The sequence below is a fragment of the Mesocricetus auratus genome, unplaced genomic scaffold (assembly GCF_017639785.1).
Source record: "Mesocricetus auratus isolate SY011 unplaced genomic scaffold, BCM_Maur_2.0 Super-Scaffold_100014, whole genome shotgun sequence".
Lineage (NCBI taxonomy): Eukaryota > Metazoa > Chordata > Mammalia > Rodentia > Cricetidae > Mesocricetus > Mesocricetus auratus.
The window spans coordinates 9,205,150-9,222,134 of record NW_024429197.1 but is presented as its reverse complement, the minus strand read 5'-3'; the positions used below and the strand labels follow the sequence as shown (position 1 = coordinate 9,222,134).

At 49.1% G+C, this 16,985-nt stretch overlaps 1 protein-coding gene and 1 long non-coding RNA gene across 2 annotated transcripts; one reads left to right on the top strand and one right to left on the bottom strand.

Moving 5' to 3' along the window:
* Positions 1 to 767: 767 nt before the first annotated feature.
* Catsper4 (cation channel sperm associated 4) lies at positions 768 to 16,418 on the bottom strand. The gene is made up of 11 exons (XM_005079655.2): positions 16,296 to 16,418; positions 16,128 to 16,202; positions 15,579 to 15,722; positions 9,714 to 9,815; positions 6,361 to 6,458; positions 6,065 to 6,185; positions 5,727 to 5,860; positions 3,466 to 3,640; positions 2,163 to 2,374; positions 1,750 to 1,915; positions 768 to 1,198 (listed from the first exon to the last, which is right to left on the bottom strand). Exons 1-11 carry the CDS (start codon positions 16,362 to 16,364, stop codon positions 1,148 to 1,150), a joined length of 1,347 nt encoding a protein of 448 aa, XP_005079712.1. The 5' UTR covers positions 16,365 to 16,418; the 3' UTR covers positions 768 to 1,147.
* LOC121143902 lies at positions 2,296 to 4,747 on the top strand. The gene is made up of 2 exons (XR_005881198.1): positions 2,296 to 2,431; positions 3,526 to 4,747. It is a non-coding gene; the product is annotated as an uncharacterized LOC121143902 (long non-coding RNA).
* Positions 16,419 to 16,985: the final 567 nt, after the last annotated feature.

Sequence of the window (16,985 nt, the reverse complement as noted above, 5' to 3'; positions counted from 1 at the left end):
ACTTTACTAGACCCACAAAATCCTCCCACTTCCTCCCAGCATGCCTCAGTGTTCTTCTCCAGGAGGCCTTTGGGGGCTCATGCTCTAACCAGCCACCCTTTGATGTCCGAGGGTAAAGCTTGGTCAGTGATGACCCTATCAGACAAGAGCTCCCTAGGGTGAGGACCAACTATCACCTTCAGACAGGGAGGGAGAGGAGGAGAGGGGAGGAGAGGAGAGGAGAGACTCTTTCATCTGACAGGGTCTCCCAACAATGAAGTCCAGTAACAGCACCCTCACCCCATATTTAGGATTCTAAGGTCAGGGGTTATGTCTCTACCATTAAAGTCAAACTGATCAGGGGGATAACTTTCCCTCCCTCATTGGATTGGAAGCCCTTAAGGGGTTCATCAGGCCACAGGCAAGGTCCTGTGAAGCCCAGGCTAGCCTCCGCATCTCCTCAGTCCTCCAGTCTCACAGCCTCCCAGGTTCTGGGACTGTGTGCTTATGCTACCACATTCAGCACAAATGGGTGTTTAGTTTTGTATTTGTTTTGTGTTTGTTTTGTTTTGTGTGAGACAAGGTCCCATGTAGCCCAGGCTGTCCTACTAGTATAGCTGAGTATGCCCTTGAATTCTTGATCTTCTTGCCTCTACTTCGCCAGTGTTGAGAATAATGTGTGAGTCACCATGCCCCATGTGAACAGGCTTTGAGGAAGCATGATCTATCTTCCCTAGTAGACCAAAGGCAAGGGTGTGAAACAGGTTGAGACTAACCAGTCAGACACATTGATTATAACACAGAATTTTATTTCAGTGCACACAGCCTTACTGGCCTGGCTCTTTTCAGTGCTTGGGCCCACCCAGGCCTCACCCAGCTCCAACTGGCACACAGGCCAGGGATACTCATCCTTATGCCAAAGCCTGGCCACCCCTTTGTGTGCTCATCCTTGCTGTGGGGCTTCCATTCTCATCCAGAATCCTTTATCCCGGACTCATCTGGACCTCAGGCTCACAGGCATAAGCCGTGAAGGTGCTGCCACCATCCCAGCCCCATGGCCTCGGCCACCCAGGCGTAAGGGAGAGGGATGGGCTCCAACTAGGGATGCAGGCTGATGCAGCAGCTGGCCCCGTGAGTGTGCAGGCCCCTTGGCTCCCATTCTGCCTTCTCAGAAGCTGAACTTGTGTTTGCTAAGCATATTTGTGTTAGAATCATGAACCTGCAAACAGAGAGGTCTTTTTGTCATCCTACTTACCTTGACAGGACAGACCGCCTCTTCCTCCTCCTGCCTCAACAGCTGCCCCATCTGGGTAACTCTAGCATGCCTAGAACCCACTCTGAACTGGGGAGCTCAGGCATTCTCAAGACTCCATTCCACTCCAGCTCCATGAGATAAGAGGCACATGTACACACACGCACGCACGCACTGCTCCCGTGCACCCTAGTTGGGTTGACAGGGGTCCTTTTTCCCAGTGGGACTAAGCACCTGTTTCCAAGGAAGAGTCAAGCTGGTAAAAGCCACTCTAAGAAAAGATAAGTCTGTAGGTGCTGGGGGGGGGGTGAATGCTCCTAGGGAGGAGCCTGGTGGGAGGAGGCAGGGCTTCTCTGAGCAGGCAAAATGGTGGTGCCGGCTGAGATAAGTGGGAATTTTGGAGGGTCCACAGGAAGAGGAAGGAAATCTTGGCTATGGTGCCTGTCGGGGTATTGGTGTGTGTGTGTGTACCGGGTGGGAGTTGGGGGGTTGCTTAGGTGGAGAAGGCAAATGCTCACCCTTTCCCTGCTGACCAGTGCAGTGATCAAGTCTTGCTGGGTAGCCACCTCACGCATGTCTAAGGAGGACTCAGTCTGGGAGGACAGGCTTTTGGAGACGTGCCTAAGCAGTATCTCCTTTTCTTGCTCCTGGTTGTAACGGATGGAGCGTACCTCCTCCACGATCCTGGGGTAGAAGAGACATTGCTTTTCTTTCAGTCTCTTCCCTGGTGTGCCCCCTCCTCCTCCTCCTCCATCCCTCCCTCATTGCTTCAGAACCATCCCAAGGGAGACCCAGGCCCCTCCTAGGAGAAAGGCACGACCAAAGGTCAGGACAGCAGCTCCCAAACTGGGAAGCTTGAACTCTGGGCAAGTTACTTCGACAACAGGCTTGAGGCCAGGCCCAGCTCTGCCTCCCCAGCGCCCTCCCCTACATGTTGAGCTCCTCTCGGATCTCTTTGTACTCCATCAGGTTCTCCTGTATTGCCTCAAGCACCAGGCAGAAATTATCGCAAGTCTTTTCTGTGAGGTTGAACAGGGGACCCCCAACCAGAGGCTCCTGAGGGTGACCAGATGTCTCCTTGCGGGCTTCTATGCAATGCACCAGTGGCAGGTCGTCAACAAAGTCGTCTTCATCTGTGCCTATCTGGGGACAGTGGATGGAAGAGGGCAGACAGCTCAGGGTCATGTGACTTCGGGGAAGGTGAGTTTCTTAGGATTCTTAACCTAATAACATTTTTATTTTATTTTATTTTATATGTGCATGTTGGGTTGGAACCGAGGGCCTCCAGCCAGCTATGCAAGCACCCTACCACAGCTTCAGTCAATCTTAACCTCCCTACCTGACTGATAACTCAGTTTCAAGTCCCTCTCAAATCTCTGTGGAAATAGTCACCCCAGCAAACCATTAAGACGCTCCCACTGTGACGTGATGATGGTCTGGCCCTCTGACTTTTCTAAAGTACTTCACTTCCTTCTCCACCCTCCACCTTTTACAAGTTGTACCAAGTAAATACTGGGTAGCTAGCATTTATTAAGTTCTTTTTTTTTCTTTTCTTCTCTTTGTTTTGTTTTGCTTTTCAAGACAGGGTTTCTGTGTACCCTGGCTTGAACTCACTCTGAAGACCAAGCTGACCTCTAAGAGATCCACCTGCCTCTGCAGGGATTAAAGGCGTGTACCACCACACCCAGCCAATATTTATTTTTATGTGTATGAATGTTTTGCCCACATGTATGTAAGAATACGATATACATGCAATGCCCATGGAGACCAGAAGGTGGCTATGAATCCCTGGAACTGGAGTTACAAACAGTAGTTGAGTGGTCATGTGGATACTGGGACCCAAACCCACGTCCTCTGCAAGAGCAATCAGTGCTCTTAACCACTGAGCCAGCTCTCCAGTTCATTTGTGAGCTCTGACTTACAAGCACTCATCAGATCCTATATGATTCTCATGAGGACCCTGGTAAGCGAGTACTATTATCCCCATCGTAGGGAAGAACTTCAGAGTGCAGTTGGGTGAATGTCCTGAAGCCACCCCATTGCTTCACTTTGAATTATCATGGTGCATCTAGGAAGCCATACCCAGCCCCCAGGAGCCTCAGTCACTGAGTGAACATTACAGATGTTGAGGTCTTGCCTTCAGGTTTTGGATTCTCCATGCACTTGAGTGTGCAAACACACACGTCATTCATGCACACACTCTCCTCCCTCCTGTCCTCCCCCATCCCACGCACCTCACTAAAAGTTATCTTTCGCTGTTGTCCCTGCTCCCCTAACTTCATCATTTGTTCCAGATTTGTGGTCACAACGACGACAAACAAGTTGAGGCCGATGAAAGCACCGATGGTGATGAAGATGGCAAAGTAGATAGCGCCTCCAACCTCCATGGCGATCTCTCTATCGTCCATCCTGGGGACGGCAGTCAGGAGCTCCGTCATTTCCCTGGCCCTTTAAGCCTCAGTTTCCTCATCTTTAAAACAAGGGAATTATATTTCCCACTCCTGCTGGTCGCAGAAGCAGCTCTTTACTGAGACCTGCTGTGCAGCCAGACAGCGAGGTCAACTCTCAAACCAGTCCTACAAGGGTGTATGTCACACTAGCAAGTGCAAGCTATACTTACATAGACGATAAACAGAAGCACTCTATGCTGAGCTGCATTTTAGAAGAGCTCTATAGATTTTATAGACTGATCCCCATGGCACTCTATGAGGTAGGCAATATTGCACTATAGTCTAACTGAAGATAAGAATCCCAGCACTTGGGAAGTAGAAGTAGCCTGGGTCACCTGAGTTCCTTTTTCCAAAAAAAAAACAATGTTTGCCTAGCATGCACAAAGCCCCAGAACAGCATAAACTGGGTGTGGTGATGCATGACTTCGATCCTAGCATTTGGGAAGAGGGAGGAGTTCAAGGCTATCCTAGGCTATACTGGACTCCACTTAAAAACAAAAATAAAACAGACAAATCAAGCCCCTCCGGCTTTTAAAAGCTAAATGTGCCGGGTGTTGGTGGCGCACGGCTTTAATCCCAGCACTCAGGAGGCAGAGGCAGGTGGATCTCTGTGAGTTGGAGGCCAGCCTGGTCTACAGAGCTTTCCAGGACAGCCTCCAAAGCCACAGAGAAACCCTGTCTTGAAAAACCAGAAAAAAAAATGCTAGACATTGGAGCTATAGCTTAGTAGTAGAAGGCCTGCTTAGCATGCTAAGGCCCAGAACTCCAAAATACATAAGCAAATACATAAGTAAATAAATACATAAGTAAATAAATACATAAGCTGGTCTTGATGGCCCGCATCTGTAATCTCAGCACTTAGGAGACTAAGGCAGGAAGATCACTTCAAGATTGAGGCCAACAGTGGGACAGTTTGTTGAATGTCACAGGGCCAGTGCAGGGGAAAGTGCTCAAAAGCCTAGTGCAGCTTCACTGTGCAGTTCACATAGACCAGGCTGGCCTCGAACTCACAGAGAGGCACCTACCTCTGACTCCTACGCGTTGGGAATAAAGACGTGTGCCACCATGCCAGCTTTCTTTTATTTTTATATTTTAGGCTAGTTCTCAGGTTAGCCCAGGCTGGCTTCAGACTGTGCAGTATAGGTGAATGCCACCAGTCTTGGTTTGTGTGGTTCTGGGGATTGAACTTAGGCTAGGCAAACACTCTACCAACTAAGTCCCATCCCCAGGTGCCTTTCTCCTACCCCTGCCCCCTTTTTCTTCTTTGAAAGAGGATTTATTTATTTATTTATTTAGTATTAATTGCTTGTATGCCTGCAGGCCAGAAGAGGGCACCAGATTTCATTATAGATGGCTGTAAGCCACCATGTGGGTGCTGGGAATTGAACTTAAGACCTCTGGAAGAACAGCCAGTGCTCTTAACCTCTTAGCCATGTCTCCAGCCCAGAAACAGGGTCTTATTGCAGCCCAGGTTAGCTGCAATTAACTTGAACTCCTAATTCACCTGCCTCTGAATGCTGGGATTTCCACTACCTGTGACTAAAGAAACCCTTTGCCTATTTGGCTTCTACTTCACAAAGGGGAGTGGGGTAGGATGAAATTGGACTTGAACTTGACAAGAAGCAAAGACTAGAACACAAAAATGACCTTGGGGAGCAGGTCTGAGAATGAGTGGATGGAAGCCCAGACTTCCTAGGACTCTAGGTGGTTTGTTGTGCTCTGGTGCAAGCTGGAGGTGGCCTAGTAACCTCAGGCACAACCACCTACCTGCTCCCTGGCCCAAGGTTGGGCCACACAGCTATGCAGCATGTCTCCATGGACAGGGTCAGGTGGCCCTGCGAATGTGTGAAGCTTCTATGGCAACAAGGTTCAAGTACCACAAAACCAAAGACACTGCCCCATGATTTCCTTGGGTATTCACTTCCTGTGAGGCCAGTTTCATCCAGGTCCCAGGAACCCCCTCTCATAGTTTGCCTCACCTGCTGGAACTCCAGCCCTGCCCTAGCCAGAAGGGGATAAAGCCCAAGAACGCCACCTGTACTCACTGGAAGTCACTGTAGATGTCCAGCCATCCGTCCTGGGTGATGCAGATGAAGAGGGTATACAAGGCAACCCCCATGTTCTGGAAATGCTTGGGCACGAATGCACCAAAGAGTGTGACCCCAAACACAGAGAATACCTGCCAAAGAGACCAAGACCCACCTAACCTCACCCAGTGGCCTTGGAACTTGACAAGATACACAAACTAATGCAAATAAATGCTTCCAGGGACCCACAAGGATTCGGTCCCAAGCCCTTTGCTTCTCTGGGCATCTATCCCTACCTACTTCCCTACAGGTTCTATTCAGGGAAGGAGACAGGCTGGGGCCTGGGAGATACTGACCAGCATGAAGAAGAGGATGAGGGCCACAACGTTGGCCAGGTCCGGCACCGACTGCAGGATGACCCTGATGATCTTGGCTAGGGGCTCCACCGCCATGCACACATGTACCAACCGAAGTGCCCTGTGGCAGAGTCTCTCAGGGTGCCCCTTGACCCTTCCCAGACCCCTTCCTCCTTGTTGCCTCCCTCCCACCAGCTTCCCAAAGAGGCAGGGCTGAGCCCCAGGTGGTGACTACTTCCTTCTCACTCCTGGGGTCCAGACAGACACCCCTCTTACCTTCAGAGCTCTCAACTCACCTGAGAGGGTAGGTGACGGCAATTATATTAAGTTGTTTTATGAAGAACCCCATGAACAAGATAAAGACAATTAAGAAGTTGAGGATATTCCAGCCATCCTGAATGGAGAGCAGCCCAAAAGAGGCTGTGAAGCCCAGCCCATGGGAGCATCCTGTCTGCCCCATCACAACGGGAGACTCAATGATCCTCTAAGAACAAAGCTAGCCACTTACTATCTCCTGGCTGTCACCCCCAACACGCCACAAACAGACACAATCACAGTCCTATACCTATGAAAACAACCATTCTCAGTGACTCACAGTGAAGACCTCCCACCACAAACAAACATATACAAGGCTAGCCCCTTAGCCAATGACTTGATATGTATAGTTAAGTGACTTGAAAACTCCTGGATGCCTCTGCCTTAGTGTGAAGTGTGACATTCACTAGGCCTGGTGGCACATGTCCTCAATCACAGCATTCTGAAGGCAGAGGCAATTAGATCTCTGTGAGTTTGAGGTTAGTCTACAGAGGGATTTCTAGGCCAGCTAGAGTTACATAGTGACACCCTGTCTCAATAATAAATAATAAATATATAAATGTGTTCGAGGCCAGCCTGGTCTACAGAGCGAGTGCCAGGACAGCCTCCAAAGCCACAGAGAAACCCTGTCTCGAAAAAAACAAAACAAAACAAATATATATATATATATATATATATATAAATGCAAAAGAAGTTGAAAACTAGTGTGCCCAGCAATGAGAAACTGATAGAATAAGCTATTGTATATTCATCATGTGCTAACAAAGAAAGATTACCAGGATCCCATAAGCACCAAGTAAATGCAAAGCATTGTTTATAGTAGGCTACTATAGAAAAGGGAGCACTAAAAATACATGCCTGTGCATCTAGGATTATAAAACAACAGCTGGGAGGATGAACAGGCTCTAAGACGATTACCACGAGGTGAGTGAAGGCAAGAGGGTGAGGGATTGAATCGGATCCAGGACTCTGGCTGGCTCTCTATGGAGTTTTGATCAATGTGTGACTGAAGTAAATGTTCAAAAGAAAAACTATATTTTAATGGAAGATGCTCTTAAATTTGAGAAACAATCCAATAAACTCAAGTCTTGCTCACCTCTTAGAGTCTGTGCCACATACTACACACACACAGAGATGTAAATTTGCCTCTCTGTGGAATCAAGTCCTGTAATTCCAGCCACTCAGGAGATGAAGGTATAGGTTGGGGGTGTCACAAGTTCAAGGCTTCTCTGGGCTACAGTGCAAGCTCAGGGCCATCCTGGGAAACTTAGTGGGGCCTTATCTCAAAGTAAAAAGAGGATCAGGGAGTAACTTAGTGGATGAGTAAATAAGCCTAGTGTGGTGGTCTGAATGAGAACAGCCCTCATAGGCTAATATATCTAAATGCTTAGTCACCAGGCAGTGACTGTTGGGAAGGACTAGGAGGTGTGGTCTTCTTGGAGTAGATATAGCCTTGGTGGAAGAGGTGTGTCACCAGTATCTCTCTCTTTCTCTGCCTGCTGCCTGTGGATCACGATGTAGAGCTCTCAGCTACGGCTCCAACACCATGCTTGCCTGCCTGCCTGCCACCATGCTTCCTGCCATAACGATCATGGACTAAGCTTCTGAAACTGTAAACCAGGCCCCGGTAAACGCTTTCTTTATACAATCTTCCTTGGTTATGGTGTCTCCTCAGGGCACTAGGACAATGACTGAGGTACCTGGTGAGTGTGAGACCCTTGGTTCAGTTCTCAGCACTAGGAGTCAAAACAAAAAGCCCAGCCAGGCTGGCCAGTCTATATATCCACTAAGTATTAAACTCCTGCTATATGCCATATCTTAACCCATTTTCTGAGTATACAAGGTTTTGCCATGCTGGGCTCGTAGACTCTTTTGAGGTGAGGTGGATAGAGAACTCTGCCAGAGGAGTTTCTAGAACCTGGGAAGGAGACCCAGAGAGGCAAAAGCCTAGCCTGGGAGAAACTTCCTGAAGAGAAGACACCCAGAGGAGTCAATATGTGATTTTGAGGCAAGGGAAGAGGGAAAATCAGAGGAGACAGACATGTGAAAATTACACAAAACTTAAATTGCAGTGTCCACACATAAAGTGTGAAGTGTTTGTCTCTGGTACGGTGGTTTTTTTTTGTTTTTTTTTTGGTTTTTTTTTTTTGGTTTTTCGAGACAGGGTTTCTCTGTGGCTTTGGAGGCTGTCCTGGGAACTCACTTTGTAGACCAGGCTGGCCTGAAACTCACAGAGATCCGCCTGCCTCTGCCTCCCAAGTGCTGGGATTAAAGGTGTGCGCCACCAACGCCCGGCTGGTACGGTGTTCTAATACCTAGCCCAGATAGACCTTGAATCCTTCTACCTCGGCCTACAGACTACTGGGATTGTAAGTGTGCATTACCGTGCTTGGTGCAAGTGGAGTCTTGCTGGACCAGAGCCAATCACTGGCAGGCTGGGGCAGGAGGATAGCTAGGGCTCAGGAGGTTGGGGTCAGCCTGGGCAACATAGCAAGACCCTAAAACAGACGAACCCTCATCCTGGGGGAAAGCTATGCTGGGGGAAGCACAGCCACTCCAGTCCATCTGTGTTCTAGTTAGGTGTTGGGCTTCCTGACAGAGGTGAGCTGTTGCCACGGACACTAGAGCCTATAAAACTTAAAATACAAATCCAGCATTGGTGACGCATGCCTTTAATCCCAGCACTCAGGAGGCAGAGGCAGGTGGATCTTTGTGAGTTCTAGACCAGCCTGGTCTACAAGAACTAGTTCCAGGACAGCCTCCAAAGCCACAGAAGAAACCCTGTCTCAAAAAAACAAAACAAATAAAAAACAAACAAAAAAACCCACTTAAAATACAAATTACTGAGCCTGGCATTGGTGGCTCACGCCTTTAATCCCAGCACTCGAGAGGCAGAGGCAGGAGGATCTCTGTGAGTTCAAGGCCAGCTTGATCTACAGAGAGAGTTCCAGGACAGCCAGGATTTCACAGGGAAACCTTGTCTCAAATAAAACAAAGCAAATTACTATATTACAGAAGAAGTTTATGGAGTCCTGATCTAGAATCATGCAAATTAACATAGATATTCTCAATTCCTCAATTCTATTTCTGAGATACAAAACCGGGGTTTGTGTGACTAGAGAGAGCTAGGGAGGCAAGAGTAGGGGTTCAAACACATGGAGGGGTCGCTTCCTGAACAGCTGATACTCTGCCCTATCACAGCCGTCTCTGAATTCTCCCCCCCTCCCTTACACAGCTACATTCTCGCTCCACGCAAACTATTTTGCAGGACAAAGACTGCAAACATCAAGGAGGGATGAAGTGAGGGTAACGACACAAATTCCTGGGACCTTACCTTCCAAAAAACCCAGAAGCCATTGAGCCAGCCGAGGAGAACCTCACAGATAAGGATGGTCAGCACAATGTCATCTATGATGGAGAACAACTCATAGTGTTTCTATATGGGAGACAGAGAAAAAGAGGGACAGAGACTTCAGTAAGCAGGATCTGTGCCAGGCTGGGGAGAGGGGGGACTGGAGAGAGGGTTGGGAGCTGGAGAGAGGTTGGGGGGAGTTACAGAGGGTGTAAGGGGCTGGAGAGAGGGTAGGGGGCTGGAGAAAGAGTGTGGGGGGCTGGAGAGAGGGTGGGGGAGCTGGAGAGGAAATGTGGGGGGGGTACCCCTGCTGCTCTCACTCCTTAGCATCTTTATAGGTTCCTTTAGGGGACACTTTCTGCACATATGCTGGGCTTTGCTAAGTCCACTCATGTACTGTCATGCTACTGCCAGCACTGTTTTGAAACGTCGTTTCCTTTTCTGTCACATCTCACAGATGGGGAATTAGGAGCTCAGGTGCACATGGGTGGCCAGCCTCTAGAGTAGGCTATTTGAGAAAGGGAGTGAAGAAAGGACTAAAAAGACTCCGGGACTGGGGGAGAAAAGCATGCCTCACCCGCCAGGACCTGCCAGATGCCAGACTCCAGGGAACTTCTCTGCTAGTCTGGCCCTAACTACCCCTTGTGGCTGTAGCATCCCAACTACTTTGGGCCGGGCGGTGGTGTCCTCACTCTGTAGGTCCAGGAAATGTACCCTGGGTGTATGAATCAGTGGATGGATAGCCAGGGTCTGTTCAAAACCAGACTCATTCCTGCCCAACCTCGGTCTTGCTCTCTCAGTTCCTTATAGCTGTGATGCACAGCTCATAACCCCCAGGCCATGGAGTCCACCCCAGCAAAGCAGGTGCCTTCCCTCATCTTTCTGTGCAACAGCAGCCAACAGATTCCCTGTCTCTCATGAGGCCTCCTACTGTCCACACTCACTACTGCCCCGCCTACTGTCCACACTCACTACTGCCCTGCCTACAGGCGTCTAGGGTTTGGTCTTCATAGTCACAAACTCCACACTAGGGTTTCAGGCTTTGTTTTATTTTTCCTGTTCTATTTTGTGACACATTCTCACGTCGTCCAGGCTAGCCTCAAAACTGTGTAGCCAAGGATGACCTTGGGTTTCTGATTTACCAACTGAACTAACTACAGCCCCAGCTCCAGCAATGGACTGAGCCATAGTAAGAGCTGTTTTCACACTTTACACAATGGTCCTCGGGGACTGGCAGGATGGCTCAGTGGATAGAGGTGCTTGTCACAAGCCTAACAACTTTAGTTGGATCCCACAGTGGAAGGAGAGAGCTGACTTGTGCAAGTTGTCCTTCAACCTCCACATTCTTACAATGGTACACACACACTCACTCACACACTCACACACACACACACACTCACACACATACACACACTCACACACATACACACACTCACACACTCTCTCACGCTCTCACACACACACACTCACACTCTCACACACACATACACACACTCACACACACTCTCATACTCTCACACTCACACCCTCTGTTCCCTCCCTCTCCCTGTCTTCTCTCCTTTTGTCTCCCCAGCTCTGTTTCACTACGAGAATGTTGGACGTCTGCATTTATAACCCAACAATGGCTTGTGCATGGACCTGCCCTGTCCTCGCTGTGCAAGCTTCATGGGTGAGCTGCTGCCTCCATCCATCTGGCTCCGGGGAGGCCCAGCACACTAACTCTGAGTTAGTCTCCTCCTCTATTCCCACCCTTTGTTGGGAACCCGTCTCGGCCCTCTCCTGCTTCACTCACACTCTGATGCCATCTCCGCTCACCTTTGAAGGGTCCATCTCCAGCCCTGTGCACCAGCAGTCTTTTGTTTGTTTTGGTTTTCAAGATAGGGTGTCATTGTGCAGCCCTGGCTGTCCTAGAACTCACTCTGTAGACCAGGTTGGTCTTGAACTCACAGAGATCTGCCTGCCTCTGCCTCCCAGGTGCTGGGATTAAAGGTGTGCGCCACCACTGCCTGGCTGGCACCAGCAGTCTTTTAGATCCATCAACTCCTCTTGAGCTGTCCCCATATGGACACTTCATAACACCTCAAATGTCTTGTACTAACCCTGCATTCTTCTCTAAACCTTGTTCTATGTCCCCATGTCCCAATACCTATTACCAGCCCCAACCACACTGTTGCTCATGTCACAAACTCAACTTCCTGCAGTCTCTTTGTCTATATGCATAAAAAGATGATATGGGGAGCCGGGCGGTGGCGCACGCCTTTAATCCCAGCACTCGGGAGGCAGAGGCAGGCGGATCTCTGTGAGTTCGAAGCTGGGCTGGACCGAGAGCCTCCAAAACAGAGAAGCCCTGTCTCGTAAAACCAAAAAAAAAAAAAAAAAAGATGATATGGGGTAATATAAGGTGGTACATAGTTGCTAGGCAGTGGTGGAGCACGCCTTTAATTCCAGCACTCAGGAGACAGAGGCAGACGGATCTCTGTGAGTTTGAGATCAGTCAGGTCTACAAGAGCTAGTTCCAGGACAACCTCCAAAGCCACAGAGAAACCTGTCTGGAAAACAAAAGCAAAAAGTGGCACATAGTAAAGGCTCACTAAATATTAACTCATGTGCAAGGTCCTGGGCTCAATGCAAGTACCATGGAGAGGAAGTAGAAGAAGCCATGGATGGGACTCAGGGGCTCTTCTCACCTACTTCCATTGTCCTGGTCCAGAGCACAGCATCTTTCACCTGGACATCTTTGATCTGTTTTGGTCCATCTTCTGTCATTCTTGTCCCTTGCATGGTCCATACTGAAAGCCCTGTGCCTTTTATACAACTCTTTTCCTGGGTCTACAAAGATGGCTCAGCAGTTAAGAGCACTGGCTGCTTTCCCCAGAAGACCTGGGTTCCATTACCAGCAACCACATGGCAGCTCACAACTGTCTGTAACTCCAGTTCCAGGGAATCTGACAACATCACACAGACACTAATGCAGGCAAAACACCAATGCACATTTTTAAAAAGATCCTTTTCTTTTCTTTTAAAAATATGTGTGCTAGTTTGTCTGTATGTGCGCCACATACATGTAGATGTTGTAGATGCCCTGGAGGCCAAAAGAGGATGTAAGATTCCTGTAACTTCTGTTATTGGCGATTGTAAGCTGCCTAATATAGGCTCTGGAAACAAACCTCTGTCTTATGCAAGAGTAGCAAGTGCTCTTAACCACTGAGCCATCTCTCCAGCCCCTATCTAGTGTGTTTTCTAAAATACACATGGTCATTTCACTTCAATGCTGTTTAAATCCTTTCCTGCCTTTCCAATGGTTTAAGGTACAAACTATGTCCCTTGACATAAAGACCACTGGTGACCTGGCCACTGATCACCATTCTGAGCTCATGTATCATCACCTGCCTGGACATACTGCATTTAAACAGTATCACGCACGCACCTTGTAAGAAACAAAACTGCCAGCTGTGGTAACTCACACCTGGATTCCAAGCACTTAGGTCTTAAGTCTTAGAAGGAAGCTACAGGCTTTCAATTTCCTCAACTATATGTATAGTGAGTTGGAGGGCATTTGGGGCTTTATGAAGCCCTTTCCAAAAAAACACACACAAAAAAAAACCCACAAAAAAACAAACAAAAAATGAAAAAGCAAATTAAACTTCATCAGTGATGGTGGCATATACCTGGAATCCTGGCACTCAGATACTCGAGGCAGGAGAGTCGTAAGTTTGAGACCAGGCTGGTCCTCATACTGAGAGCTTGTCTCAAAATAACTAACTTGATAAACAAACAAACAAATAGAACTTAAAACAAAAGAAGAAATCTATCAAGTGTGGTGCATCTGTAATCTCAGCACTTGCAAGGTGAAGGCAGGACTGCCATGAGTTTGAGAGCAGCCTGGGCTACATCACATGTTTGAGGCAAACCTGGGCTCTCAAGCTGGACACACACATGAAGAATTCTTTCATTGTTTCTTCTTTCCTCCTTCTCCTCCTCCTCTCTCCCTCCCTTCCTCCCTTCCTCCTTTCTTTCTTACACAGGTATCATAAAGCCTACTCTGGCTTCAAACTTACTCTGTAACCTAAGCTGGCCTCGAACTCAAGGCACTTCCCCTATTTCAGATCTTTGAATGCTAGGAACCTCTGTGTAAACCACCTCAGCAAGCTCTAACATTCTATTCCTTTCTTTTATCCTTTCTTCCTTTTTAAAAATTTAAAAATATTGGTCTAGGGCCGGGCAGTGGTGGCGCACGCCTTTAATCCCAGCACTCGGGAGGCAGAGGCAGGTGGATCTCTGTGAGTTTGAGGCCGGGCTGGACCGATAGCCTCCAAAACAATACAGAGAAACCCTGTCTCATAAAAACAACAACAACAACAAAAATATTGGTCTAAGCAGTGGTGGGCATGCCTTTAATCCCAACACATTGGAGGCAGAGGCAGGCAGATCTCTGGGAGTTTGAGGCCAGCCTGGTCTACAGAGGGAGTTCCAGGACAGGCACCAAATTTGCAGAGAAGCCCTGTCTCAAAAAAAAAAAAGTATTGGTCTATAGGAATGGGAAATAGACACGATTTCCTGAAACCTTCATCCAGTAACTGATGGAAGCAGATGCAGGGATTCACAGCTACCAACTGGACCAAGCTCCTGAAGTCTAGTCAAAGAGAAGGAGGAGTGATAATATGAGCAAAGGGGTCAAGACTATGATGGGGAAACCCATAGAAACAGCTCACGGAGCTCACTGACTCTGGACTGACAACTGGGAAACTGTATAGGACTAAACTAGGCCCCCTGGATGCCCGTGATGATGGGAGGCCTGGGCAATTCGTGGGGCCACTGGCAGTGGGACCAGGCGCTATCCCTAAAGAAAGAACTGGCTTTTCGGAGCCCATTTCCTATGGAGCGATATCTTGCTCAGCCTAGATGGGAGGGAGGGGGGGCTGGTTCTGCCTCAATGTGGTGATGGGACAGAATTGGGTGACTCCTCATGGGAGACTCTCTTAGAGTAGCAGATGAGGGGGTGAGATGAAGGGAGGGTGGGAGGGAGTGGGAGGAAGGGAGGGAGGCAGAACTGGGCTTATTATGTAAAAAAAATAGAGAGTATTGGCCTAGCTGGGTGGTGGTGATTTTTCTCCATCCACCTTGAGGCAGGGTCTCTCGTTTGCCATCATGGTGAGGAATCCAGGCAAAATGGCCTGAGAAGTTTGGGGAGGGAGGGGTGGAATTCTGCTGTCCCTTCTACCCATGTCTACACAGGAGGGCTAGGATCACAGACCTACACCAAACCAGGGCATCCAGTTTTTATTTGGGTTCTGGAGATCCACACTCAAGTCACCAAGCTCAGGTCCTCCGGAAGCGCAGCAACGAGCGCTCTCAGCCACTGACTGAGCCATCTCTCCAGCCCAAGAAGTCTTACAGATCCCATGAAGGGCAATATTGACAGACTTTTTATTTATTTACTTATTTGAACATAATCTCACTAGGTAGCCTGCCTGGCCTCGAACCTGCTGCCTCTGCCTCCCTAGCATTGGGATTAAAGGTTTGCAACTCCAGGTCCGTTTGATGATCAGACTTTTGAAGAACATCCAATCTGACCATCATACACAGACAAGGAGTTAAGAGCCTGAGAAGGGAGCCGGGCGTTGGTGGCGCACACCTTTAATCCCAGCACTCGGGAGGCAGAGGCAGGCAGATCTCTGTGAGTTCGAGGCTAGCCTGGTCTACAGAGTGAGTTCCAGGACAGCCTCCAAAACAATACAGAGAAACCCTGTCTCAAAAAAAAAAAAAAAAAAAAAAAAAGAGCCTGAGAAGGAAGCACCTCATTCCAGGTCAGAGCCAGTGGGGGTAGAGACCAGGCCAGCATCCCACCTGACCGAGGTAAGAGTTGGTACGGATAGCAATGGTAATGGCGTTGGTCACCAGCAGCAAGGCCAACAGCAGCTGGAAGGCGGGATGTCGAAGCAACTGCTTGACGTACATGGTGGTGATGAACTCCTCAATGTCCCAGGCATCCTGGGAAGGGATGGAGACCTTCCTTCAGGCAGGTGTCACCACAGGCAGCCTCTACCTGGACTATTTACTCCCTATTCCCTGAGAATGGGAGTACACCTGGGGGTCTGCCCTAGGGGGTGATGATGTTGCCTGACTTCATGAAATGTTAGTTTCAGTAAAGAAGTCACAACAAATGATCATCAAAAGAGGGTGACTACGGGGGACCTTTGGGGTCTTGGGGTATCTGCTGGTGAGTAGCTACCACAATAAAAGGGTTCTTGTGAAGGGTCACTTCCATGGATGCTAGCTCCTAAATGTCCTCTGTGAGGACATTTAAAGGACAGGGGGCTGCAGGAGGGAACTCTGGGGTGGGGGTCGCCTGGGTCACCTCCACGCCTGTCCCCATCTTCTTTGTCCCCATCTTACCTTCTTATCTGTGATGTGCCTGCGGTTGATGAGCACTTGCTCCTCGTGCCGGCCCAGGAGCTCATAGGCGTTTTTCTACAGGGAGAGGAGCCGGCCTTCAGTGCAGTCACTGCCCCTGCCCAACCCCGGATGCCAGCTATGTGGCAGCACCAGGCAGGGGCTCCCTACCGTTGTGTTCGCCTGTTGGGCAGTTCCGGTTTCCGGCCGCTGCTGCCACCAGTATTGGTTTTCAGTCATCTTGGCTCTGTCCCCTTCTCTTCAAAGAAGCTTTGCTGCAGGCAGGCTCTGTCTCCCTTGTGGTGAGATCACAGAGGCTGCTGCTGGCCACAGCCTTCTGCATTCCACGGAGACATTCCAACTTGGTTTAAAAAAAAAAAAAGCTCCCACGTTCCCACTCAATACTTCACAGGGGAACCAGGTATTCAGCCACCAGCTTCAGGGTGCGGTCAGAGGTTAGAGGCTGGCGGGACTAGGTCTGGACTCCCACGCCATCTGAATACAGTGAATAGAGGTTCCCCTTCTTATTCAGGCACTAGAGGTGAGACTGGATGGAGGGGAAGACATGCCCAGGCCTTTGGCTGCCCGTCCCACAGCCCTTCCAGAAAGGTCAATTTTCTCATCTACTAAGTGAGTGTGCCTCCTTGGGGCTAGGACAGGGGAGCAGGTCTGACCTCCCAGGACTGAGGAGAGACTGGCGGAAGGATGCATGACCACAGAGGCCAGCACCCTGGCACAGGAGTCCTGAGTGTGTACCTCAGGGTAATGAGCTACACAGTGAGCTTGTCATCCACCCTGCGAGAGAAGTGATCTCTGTAGCCTGACAGTTCTTTACCCCTGTGTCGTGGCGGTGGCGGTGGT